This window comes from Microtus ochrogaster (assembly GCF_000317375.1).
Source record: "Microtus ochrogaster isolate Prairie Vole_2 chromosome 14 unlocalized genomic scaffold, MicOch1.0 chr14_random_2, whole genome shotgun sequence".
Lineage (NCBI taxonomy): Eukaryota > Metazoa > Chordata > Mammalia > Rodentia > Cricetidae > Microtus > Microtus ochrogaster.
Window position 1 is genome coordinate 14,940,997 of NW_004949097.1, and position 12,346 is coordinate 14,953,342.

The 12,346-nt window shown below is 48.0% G+C and overlaps 1 protein-coding gene across 1 annotated transcript in view; it reads right to left on the reverse strand.

Moving 5' to 3' along the window:
- Positions 1 to 12,346, reverse strand: part of Tmtc1 (transmembrane and tetratricopeptide repeat containing 1) — a 205,632-nt gene that overhangs the window by 192,557 nt on the left and 729 nt on the right. Inside the window, exon 3 of the mRNA XM_005364621.2 lies at positions 12,085 to 12,344. Coding sequence (XP_005364678.2) covers positions 12,085 to 12,344 — 260 coding nt within the window. The remainder of the gene's footprint in view (positions 1 to 12,084; positions 12,345 to 12,346) is intronic.

The following is a 12,346-nucleotide window of genomic DNA, read 5'->3' on the forward strand; positions in this document are numbered from 1 at the left end:
CCTGCCTCTGCCTCCCAAGTGCTGGGATTAAAGGCGTGCGCCACCACCACCCGGCTCAGGGTCTTAATCAATAATGCAGAAGGATGAACTAAAGGTGATCGATTCCTGGCATCAATCTTGGACTTGCACTAACATATTTATTCACACACAAAAAACCCTTCATAATATTATTTATAAAATAACAAACAAGATCTAGAAATCGTATTTAAAAAAAGAAATGTGAGTTTGAGACAAAACACTCGCAAAATTTTCAAACAGAACCTCGGTGTGAGCAGAGAACACAGTCCCTGGTTCTGCAAGCCGATACAGGTGCCAGAAGAAAGGGTTAACTGAGTAAGTTCCATAATTTAATAGAAGAGGAGCTGTGATCGATGCTCTGCATCTATGTCTTAACAGAGACATTCATCAAAATATCCTGAAGTCTGCCTGCATACATGGCAGCCCAGGGTGGATTTGCAGCCAACACGGAGACTAATACATCAATGTCCTCCAGGACTGATGCCTGTCACAGAACCGTAGTGTCATCTCTGATCTGCCCAATGTCATTGCCAGCAGCTCGGTGAAACTACAGAATCCACACTCGCGCAGGTTACACACTGTTTGTGCTGAGAAGGGGAAGGGTCCACTGGAGACTCACTGAGATTCACGTGCAAAGTGACCACAGGTGTTCATGTCAACACTATGGCAGGGGCTAAAACACAATGGGCACGAAGAGGAACACAATACACGCAACCAGACCAGAACTGTGCATATACTATGGTCCAGAGGGAGTTGTTACCCTGACCTGAGAAAGTTAACGTTCCCCAGCCACTAAAGCAGGACAAATCACCGACAGAGAGAAAAAGAGCCACAGAACTCAACAGTTTGTCATTCCAGTTTCATTCAACAAGATTTGCTAGGTGCTAACCACAGGAGGCAGGGACAAAGAGACAAAGAGAAGATATGGTGTTTACTCTTTTCTTTCTTTCTTGGTTTTTGTTTTTTATGATGGCACAGGAGATTTTTTTTTTATAAGAAGACAGAATGACTACTATTTAAAAAACAAGGAGGTATCACCATGCAACAACAATGTAAAGTACTATACACCAAAGAACAGAAGCCCTGTCCCTCAGGGACTCGGTCAGCTGACACCTCCAGCAGCTGAGATTTCAACCTTCAGAGGAAAAGAACCAAGAAGACCTCAGCTCATAGCACTGAAGTGTGATAGCCTGTCTGGATTATCAACTCGATGGAATTTAGAGTCACTTAGGGGCATAGCTCTGGGCCTGTCTACAGCACCATTTCCTGAAAGGGTTGAGGGGAGACGCTCACCCCCAAAGTGGATGAGTCCTCCAAAAGAGAGTCCTAGACACAAAGAGATCCAGAGAGAAGGCCGCAGGAGTCTGCCTGCTGCTGTCCGTGTCCCCCCCCCCCCCACCACTGAGCCCTTGGCTAACCTCATAGCTTCTTTTGCTTTCCAATGAGGATTCAGCCTGAGCAGCTCCTCAGGCACTCTCCAGACCTCATCACTGTGGGACTGCCTAGGCATCTCGCTTCAGGGACTGAACAGCTGCAGGGCTCTCAGCGTCTCCAGTTTGCAGGTGGCCCTTGTTACCCAGCCTCCACCTAAAACCCAACCTAATAACCTTATGCTAAGCACACATCCTATGGGTTCAGTGCTGCTAGGAAACGCCGATGCAGCTGGTAAAAATTTAAAATAATACATCTGCTGGATGACCCAAACTGTCCACAGGAGTACAGTGACAGTCCTTTGACACCATCTAACCAGAACAGTGTCTCAGGTTCCAGGTCACCCAGACAGAACCTCCAGGAGGCCCTCGTTAACAACTGTCTTCGGGAGTTACAAGCGATTTTTCAGAGATTCAAGAAGCTAATTTTTCTCCATCACTGAAATTCATTGCATTCAGCACACAATAGATTCTAAAAGAAGTCTGTTGAATAAACAAATGAATCTCAATTACACTGGGAGTCAGAAAAACCCAGCTTTCCCTTTCAGCTCTAAGAACCCTATGTTTTATTTGGTTTAGACTTCATTTCTCATTTAAAACTCGGAAGAGCAGTAGGAAATACATTTTCTTTCAAAATAATCTTTCCAGGAATCTCTGGTCATCAGTTTAATGGACTCCCCCTTCCTCTTTGGAACGGGCTGTCTTCCTATACAGACATGGGTCTCGAAGCTCAACGGAAGGCTAACAAATGTGACAGAAAACTGTGCTCAGTAGTCAGCCTCCTTTTAAAAGGGGGTTTGCACCCCTTCATCACTGTCTCTTTTGTGCATATGTACATGTGTGCAGAGATATGGATGCATGTGCATTTGAAGAACCTTAGCTGTCGTCCCTCAGGTGCCGTCCACCTTGCTTTTGAGACAGATCACCAAGTAGGTTGTTTGACGACCAGGGAGCCCCAGAGATCTGCCCGTCTCTGCCTCCCCAGTACGGCGTTAATAAGCATGGTACCGCGATAATGAGCATGGTACCGCGATAATAAGCATAGTATCGCGATAATAAGCATAGTATCGCTACTATGCTTTCTTTTTTTTTCCTTTTCTTTTAACATGGGTTCTGGGAGATTGAACTTGGGTCCTTATGCTCCCAAGGCAAGTGTTTTTACCTTCTGCGCTATTACTCCAACTCTGTCATTATTTATGGTATTTTTCCCAGGTGTCCACAGCCCAGCACAACCCACCAAACAAGCCCATCTTCTGGTGTTTCCATTTCCCCACCTCTAGTCCTGAGGTTGTCAAGCTTGGCAATGGTTTCCACGGTCATCTCAGCTCAGTCAAGCAATAAATAACACCTGGCTCAGCTAGCTTTCCTTCTAAGGCAGTCCTACAAGTGCTTGGTCATTCTGGCTCTCTTCTCCATCCCTCCAGTTCTAGACAAATCACCAAATCATCACCGCATCCATCTGAAGAAACAAACCATGCAACTGACCGGTACCACAGTGTGGAGGGAATCCGGTTCTAACTGGAGCTCAGTCCTCTCATCCTCATTTGGCATGAGAAAGCTGCTCCCAGGAGAGGTGCCAACCACCATTCCTGTCTCCTTGGTATGCTGAGTAATGACAGACTAAAGAGAAGGACACTAGAGTGAAGGACACTGGGAAGGAAAACTGGTGACGGCACAGGAAGAGAACATGTCCAGGAAAATGTCAACAGAGAACCAGCATGTAACTAGAAGAGCCCAGAGTGACATATCCTAGCTACAGCTGTAACTAAGCTGTTAATATTACATTTACTTTCTTTGGTAAGGGTGTATTCTCTAGCACACCTAGGCACACTGCACTTCTGACCGGCCTACCCACAGTTACAGGAAATAACCCAGGCCAGGCAGAGTCCTCCTGAGACTCCTGATTCCAAATATCCCCAAAGCACCCGTGCTGCCAACCAACCGCTATAAAACCAGGGCTTCCCCATCTCTCGAGTTAGCCAATGCTCTAGAATGCCATGCAGAATCAATCTCAAGGAAATTGCTGCACTACAGGCGTGTATAAAGAACAAAACTCAGGACCAAGGGGAGCTAGACATGCCTGGCAGAAGGCCCAAGGATTCCTAAACACACACTTTCCCAGCCTCAAGGTGCACCCAGCTCAGAGCATCTGGGTGCAGAGAATCTGCCAGGGAAGTGTGAGCACACTCTGGGTTCCAGGGATTTACCGGAGCTTCATTATTTTGTGCTTTATTATTTGACCCATTTGATTGATACAGGACTGAAGCCAATCTGCAGTCCCTTCCCCCTCTTCAGTGGGAGCTGATATCACACAGCCCAAAGCCCATCCCCTTTCGCCATTACTGGCCTTTTTAGCATCGCCAAGCATAGGGCCCACAATGTGTCTCTCACTCCCAGGCACGGTGAACCCATGAGTACACCCTGAATAATATGAGATTCTGCACACTGAGAAATTCCAAGGGTTTAGAAAGAAGGTTTCTCTAAAGGAACCCAAACCAAACACCAGAGCAAATCGAGATCACTGGACTGGCTAGTTCCTTTGGCAAGACTCTGGGGTCCTTGTGCTCCATTTGGTTACTTTACAGAAAGCAGGCATTGGCGTGAATGGATCTCGCGCCCCCAATGGGAAAAGGAGAAGGGAACCTTGTTCTGGGCTTTGCCTCGGAGGTACAGCCCCTGCCTCGTGCCTTCTGCAGCGATCTGAGCTCCAGTGGCATCCTAGGGGAAGAGGGGAAAGTGCCAGATTAAAGATTGCCGTTCTCTCCACATTGTTACAGCTGAGGGTCACAGCATCCTGCAGTCCAAACTGCCCCTGACCTGTGGGACACAGGACCCTCAAGGATCCTCTGCAATGGCCAAGGAAATTCCTCTTCTGTATCCACTTTTTTCTTGGAGAGAGGAAGTAAAAAGGTAAATTAAGACAGAAATCTGGGCTGGAGAGATGGCTCGGTGGTTACGAGTACTTGTCGCTTTTCCAGAGAACCTGAGTTGGGGTCCCATTAGGGAGCTCACAACCTAGCACTCCAACTCCAAGGAGATCTGACTACCTGTTATGGGCTCTACAGGCACCGCAGCCCAGTGCATATGTACACACACACACAGAGAGACACATATACACACAGAGAGAGATACACAGATACACATACATACACAGAGACACACATACATACACACAGATCACACACACAAACGCGGAAACATACACAGAGAGAGACACACACACAGATATACATACATACATAAGGAGACACACAGACACACATGCATACACACACATACACACAGATCACACACACACAAACGCGAAAACATACACAGAGACACACACAGATATACATACATACATAAGGAGACACACAGACACACATACATACACACACATACACACAGACACACGGGTCACACATACACACATAGAGAAGATACACAGACACACCCACAGAGACAGGCAGACACACACAAACAGAGACACACATATACAGACACATAAATACACACAAATATACACATACATACACACAGACACAAACACACATAAATACATATTTACACAAAGACACATATTCATATATATACACAGACACACAATAGACACAAACACACATACACAGATACACACATACAAACACAAATAGACACACAGATACATATACATACACACAGAGACACACAAACACACACAGACACACATACAGACAGATATACACACAGGCACACACATACATAGAGACGCACACAAATACACCACACACACACACACACACATGCACACTTGAAATAAAAATCTTAAAAAACAGAAACCAAATAGACTTCCCATACAAAGAGAGCAGCTCTATATTTAATTCTTCAGCCTTACTTTGCAAGCCAAGCAAAGTTCTACATGTTATACACAGATCACAGAGCAGTGGGGACTGTGGAGGGTCTGGATGAGGCCAGTCTCCTCTGGATGAGGACAGGTTCTTTGTACTGAGTGTTTGGTCCCTAGATGGTGGACCAAACCAGCGAGACGTGTTCTACCGTGAGGGCTCTGATCTGAGCACAGCTTTTCCAGCACTGGACTAGCAATTCACTAGTATTATAGGGAGGTGGAGATCACAGGGCATGAGGTTCTGGGGGATGCATCTGGTCCTGGGCTCCTGTCTATGCCACTCTCTGCTTCCTGCTGGATGAGGTGGCGGCTCGGCTCTGCACACCTCTGCTTCACCACAGGCCCAGGAACCACAGAGCCAGCCAGCCAGAGACCAGAAATGTGAGCCTCTTCCTTTCTTAAGTGCTCTCAGGCATTATGTCACAGTGCCTGAAAGTGACGAAGGGATCAGAGTAAGAAAGTAAAGGTAAGACATTGAGCATGCATAGATCAGGAGTCCTGGGCTGGCCTCCATGACAAAGCAACGTTTCAGCAGATGCTAAAGATACAGAGAAAGCCAGCCCCGTATAGCTGAGAGAAGGGCTTTCCAGAAGAAGACTGCCCAGCACAGAGGCCGCCGGCAGCAGCAAGTCTGCTCTGTGAAGGACTGAGTGGGTGGAAATGGCAGTCTAGACATCAGCATGGGAGGCCGGAGCCCAGGACTTTGCAAGCAGAAGCCACATCTTATCAGCGGGAAGAGACAACCACCATTCCTTTGGCATGACCAGACATTCCTCAGCACTCATAAAGAGGAATGGCTAGACTCAAAGTCTGGAAAAAATAAGAGTGTGGCTGCAGAAGAAAATAGAAAGACATTTGTCGATATAAACAGACTGCTTCTGAAGGCAATTCTAGGACCTGTAGAAAAACCCTGCAAACTAACACTCAGTTCCTCTCCTTCCTCACTTTCCCAATACAACCAGACTGATATCTAGACTTACCTATGCGGCCACAATCACAATCTCTGCCTCCAGGGCTTTCTTGGTTTAATATAGAAATTTTAATTTCTTTAAAATCATTTTCCTCATAGAGTCTTTATCACCTTTGATTCTTTTTTTCCTTGCCTGTGTGTTGTGTCCCTCACAGAATGTGTGGGTACCTTAATCAAATATCCCAGGCCACTTACTGTCTAGAGCACACAGAAAGCAGTGTCACCCGGCAGAGAGAGAGAGACCTCAGGGAGGTCAGGCCTGCAGTAAGACCTAGGATGAGCATTTCAGGGTTCTCGGGTGCAGAGCGTGGAAGCTAATGCTTGCACATTCTCAGAATTAGAACGCTGAGACTCAAACATGAGAGCCGCTGGCAAAATCTCTCATTACCAAGCCTTAAAGCATCGCAGGTCCCCACAGCCACTTGTATTAACATATTCTATTTTTTAGCTCTGACATTTAAACCACCCACTTCACTCTTGTGATTTATGTTAGCATCAGAAGCATTCGGTAAAACTTTATCACAAACAATGATCTAATAGCCTAAACATGGAAAGATAAGCCATGCGTTTAAGGTCCCGTGATCAGCCTTAGCTCCCCCATCTTTAGTGCTGAGGACCACGGGTCCTGTTGAGTCAGGCTCCACTCAATGGTTGGGTGGAAATTTCCACAGGAACTTCTTCTCAAGAGGAAAGGGGAAAAGGATAAAAATGAAAACACTAAGTACCTTTTAAATCAATCACGGCAGTTGTTCAAGGGGGAGTTAGGGGCACTGTGGCCTTCGGTTCTGTGTCCGTTCAGTATCTACAGAGAAGCTTAATGCGTTCCTCCTGATTTCAGAGGTCATGACCAGGGAGGGAAATGACACGGTGTTCTTTCCAGGAAAATAGATGCAGCGGGAGACCAGAAGAGACAAAGATCAGATGTTTCCTCTCACATGCGGAACTTGGATTTTATAAAGTTATAAATCCACATATATAATACACACACACACACACACATAGAACATGCAGGTAAAGGGGACGCTATTATGCAGAAAGGGATGAGTAGGAGGGGCAGCCAGAAGAAAGGGGAGGGGAGGCCTGGATACAGCCAAAGTACAGGATGTACTTGAGCGAAAACCATCTGTGTGAAGTCCCTCTCCCCGATTATGCACACTGAACGAGCACCAATAAAAAAGTTAAGGACAAAAACAGAAGCCAAATCAAAAGAACGTGAGGACAGCAGAGTAGATTTACACATGGTTTGTTTCTTCTCTGCTATTGTCTAAAAATATTCCTGCATGTCCTTGCTCATGAGAATATAAGAACAGAGCAACCCAAGGAGCAAAGGTAACTGCAATACTTAGGCATGACCCCCGGGAATAATGCAGGAAAAAATATTTACTATAGCCATGTGAGAGGTCACCATTACCTCACCCACGCAAGTCTGATGCTTGGCTTTGGAAGCCAGCAAGGCAGGGAGACGGGAGAGGGGGCCGTGCACAGGAAGTAAGCGTGGGTTAGAACCGGGTTAGAACCGCAGGCACACTCTGCCACAGTACACTGGTCTCACTGCCTCTGAGGCTCCACCTTAACAAGATAAACTTGCAGAAGGCCTGACTCTTCACTCCAGTTACTCATACCTGTGCAGGCACCGGTAAGAGCTGGGGGGGGGGGGGCGGGCGGGACTTGAGGCCCATGACCTGAGCAACTGCTGTCACCACCAGGAGTGGCCAACACTTCCTGCTCAGTTTGCATGGGACTCCAAGCCTTGGAAACCTACTCCAGCCTTCTCAGCCTGATTATGGCCACTTCCTTCTCACCTCCAAACCTCAGAAGTGTCTCCTGGGAGGAGGGGTCTAGAAACAGTTCAAACAGAGCTAAAGAGACGGCGTAAACAACCCTGTCCACCTTGTCCCACTGTTCCAGACTCTGCAACTAGTATGCTCAGGTCAGCATGTGCTCAACCCACTGCATCTTCTAGGTGAGAAACACGAGGAGGCTCTTACTATATATATAATATATAGGTATAGCCGATATTCCTTATATACAAACATCTGTCCAGCAAAAGAATTAAACATCAATTTACCATGTTTGTTCTTAAGAGAGTTTCTATCTCTCAGTATGTGGCATTTGAATATTTAATATTCAATTTAACAATAATTTAAATATTTAACACTTAAATATTTAAAACATTGAGATATAAACTTACTTTTACTAAAAAAAAAAGAAAAAAGTCTATATTTTGATTTAGGATTCTATGTGAGCAAAAAGTAAAGTACAAAAATGAGAGAAAAATGGACAGGCTTTGGGACATTTATAGTGCAGAATACTATTCAGAAGTGAAAAGGAATGAACTCTTCATTGCACACAACCATCTGAATGAAGCCCCACCCAGAGAAATGCTGAGATTAAGGGGGAAAAAAAGGCAATCCCAATAAAGTGTATGCTAAGCAATCTTGCTTATGTAACATCGAAATGATAAAATTATAGAGGAGGAGAATTAGTGGTTGTCACAGGTCAGGGTGGGAGTTTGTGGACTGGATGTGAGAGCTTTGGGGCGCTGCCATGACGAGGAGGCACAGAGTCCATGTGATGGAAGTGTTCTAGGCCTTGTAAATGCAGTAGAATCTCAGTAATTGACACCTGTCATAAAACTGCCGAGAGCTAAATATACCCCAAAATATTAGTAAAATAGGCATGCACAAACCGATGAAATCTAGGCTTGGGGAGACCCCACAGATCATACCAATGCTATTTCCTAGCTCCCAGGACCACTAGCCCAGGGGTGGCCACGCCCACAATGGGTAGAGTACTCCCAGGTCAATCACTAATTAAGAAAATCCCCTTCAGGCTTGCCTACAGCCTGACATTATGGAAGCATTTTCTCAACCGAGATTCTCTCCTCACCGATGACGCTAGCATGTGCCAAGTTGACATAAAACCAGCCAGGACAGTGGGCCAATGCCTGATTCATAAATGATCCAAGGAGTTTGACATCCTTTTAAACAGGTTTAAGTTATATAGGTCTCTAGACACGGTGGCTCACTGGATCAGTAATCTCAACACTTAGGAGGCTGAGGCAGGAGAACTGCCATGAGTAAAAAACTATCCTGGGCTGCATAGTAAATTCCAAGCCAGCCTGGGCTGTGGAGTGAGAGCCTGTCTCAGGAAACAAAACCAAAACAACACAACAACAACAAAAACAGGAGGAAGAGGAAAGGGAAAAATATTAAAAATGTCCGAAGTCTTCAAGGACCTTCCGTTCATGCAACTGCACAGGAACATGGGGTGTACCTAATTGACTGTGAAGACAGAGCTACTCTGACAGAGACTGACCGTGTGAGCAGAGCTGGTCTACTGTCTCTTTCCCTCTCTGCTCTCTAGACTTTACTTTCTATTGCTGTGATAAACACCACAACCCAAAACAACAGAGGAAAAAGGGCTTATCTGCCTTACACGTCTGGACCACAGCTCCATCATTTGGAGAAGTCAAGGCAGGAACAGGCAGAGACATGGAGAAAAACTGCTTACTGGCTTGCTCAGCCTGCTTTCTTATACAACCTACGACCACCTGCCCAGTAGTGGTACCACCCACAGTGAGCTGTGCCCGCCCCTGTCAATCATTAATCAGGAAGATGTCCACACAGGCTTACCTACTGACCAATCTGATGGGGGCATCATTTTCTCAATTGAGTTCCCCTCTTCCTAGATGACCCTAGCTTATGTCAAGTAGACTAAAAACAACCAAAACAAAAATAACAACAACAACAACCAAAAAACCTCGTTGTCACCCCTGCCCATCAACCCTGCCGATTTCCCCACCAAACCCTCCCACGGAGGTGGGGGGGGGGATGAAGTCGAACTAGTGATATAAAGGGTGGAGCTGCTGCACAGCCCTCCCTCCCTTCCTCCTCTGCCCTGGCAGAACTCCTGTTAGGAACTATTAACAACACTTGGACAGCAAGCCCATCCGCCAACAGGCATTCAGTCCTGGCTCTTTAAATGGAAACAGCTCAGGCCAGGAACCAGGGCTGTAAAAAAGTCTGGAGAGCTGTGAGTGTATTCACCTTCCAATTAATCAACAGCCTCGCCCACTCGATGAAAATGTTCATCGAGTGTAAAAGGAAGCGTTCCTATTTTTAAGATTAAAAAAAAAAACACTTGGTAAATTAATAAGGCTGAGAAACCGCAGCTAAAGGCTATCTTGGGTTGAAAACCAACACAACTCTCCAAAGATAAATGTTTGTAAAATATCTCCTTGAGAGTCAGACGTGTTATTTTCTCCCCCTCTTTAAAACATTAGTTTATTTGAGAGAGGTGTGTGAAAAGTCAGCTGCCGGGGTTTCCTCTTCTAAGTCATGGGGTCCCTGGGCCTGAAGGCCCACGCTGACTGTTACTTTGCCAACTGTTCCCAGGGATCAGTTTAATGAACTAAGGCTCCTATGACAAGGACTGGAAAACGGGTTAATGCGGGGCTAATACCCTGTGAGCTGTGTGTCCCTACTCACACAAGCTCAAATGCAGAGCCAAGTTACACTGAATCCCCTCTTTGGCTCCAACCGGTCCTTTCCCCAGAATTCTAAATTCAAGCGGATACCCCACCCTACAGACGAGTAACTCCCGGTCCGGATCCACTACTTCAGACCAGAAACGCTGAGTCATGATTCCGGAGCTTGGGAAGGGTCTCTTTGCGACCCCAGGCAGGTGCCCCATCACTTTGCGCGTACTTGGTGCGAGTCCCTGAGTCTGGGCGCCACACGGTGGACTCAGAGGCTGCGGTTGCGGAGTTCTGGGATGGGGAGGCTGGGATTGGAGATACTGGGGTTAGGGAGGCTATCAGCGGCCCGCAAAGCCTGGCTCACCAGAGTAGGGTGCCTGACCCCTCTCCCCAGATCCTGCCTGGAACACTCACAGCCTGACAGCTCCAGGAGCATCCTAGGCCACTTGTTCGGTCCCCTCTACTCATCTGCCTAGCAGTCAAACCTCCCGGGAGAAGCTAACAACTTGGAGCATCGCCACCCTCTGGAACCCGCGGATCGCCATGAGAAGACTGGGAAGGGTAGGGAAGGGGTCGGGTGCGAATTAAGATCCACTAGCACTGAAACCCCGGGAACCTAGCAGAGGGAGCACAGTCTCTGGGGAAACTCGGTCCCAACTCCGCAGCCGGTGCCCAGGAGCCAGGAAGCGCGGGAGAACCTAGGCTTAGCTGGGAGGACCGGGGCAGAGCAGGGAGGTCCTGAGTAACGCGGAGAGAACCCAAGACAGAGCCAGAAGAAAACGATGCCGTGCTTGAGAACTCGGGCAGAGCCTTAAAAAAACAGGAGTTGACATTGCCAAGGACCAGAGGCAGAGCCCGGAGGACTCGGGACAGAGGCTGGCGCAGCAGGATCAGAGCCGGAACCGGAGGATCTAGCCAGAGCGACGAGGTCCTGTGGCAGAGCGCAGAGAGAAGCCGGGGCTTCTCTGACAGATACTAGACAGAGCCGGGAGGACCCGGAGCCGAGGAGAAATCACTGGGGATAGAACCAGGAGCGCCAAGCATACAGCTCAGAGGACCTGGGGCAAAGCCAGGAGAACCCAGCGGAGCAGGGAGGAACAAGCGTAGAACCTAGAGGACCAGGCTAAGCCTGGAGAGCACAAAGTAAAGAGAGGCGGATCGGGCTGATGGCAAAACGGTCTAGGGTAGAGACTGGAGGAAAGAGCTGAAAGGGGAGGACACCCTAGAGAAGGTACGGATGGATCCGTCAGAAGTGCCCCCGCAGTGACACCCCTTCTCAGGGGACAGGTGTCCGGACCCCAGGGCGCACGGGGCTCACCTGAAGGACAGCACGCACAGCGGCCGATAGGACTTGTGGCTGGTGCTGTCCGCCAGGCCCTTGCCCCAGAAGTCGTTGGCGAAAACGGCCCAGCGCAGCGGGGCCCCGGGCCGCACGTCGGGGTTGTTCACGATCGCCCACACGTCGTCGTGCACAAACTCGCCCCGCAGCGAGCGGCCGTAGCACAAGCAGCTGGCCCCGGCTAGCAGCGCCGCGGCTCCGGCCGGAACCAGTCCGCAGCGCGGGCGCCGCGAGGGCGCGC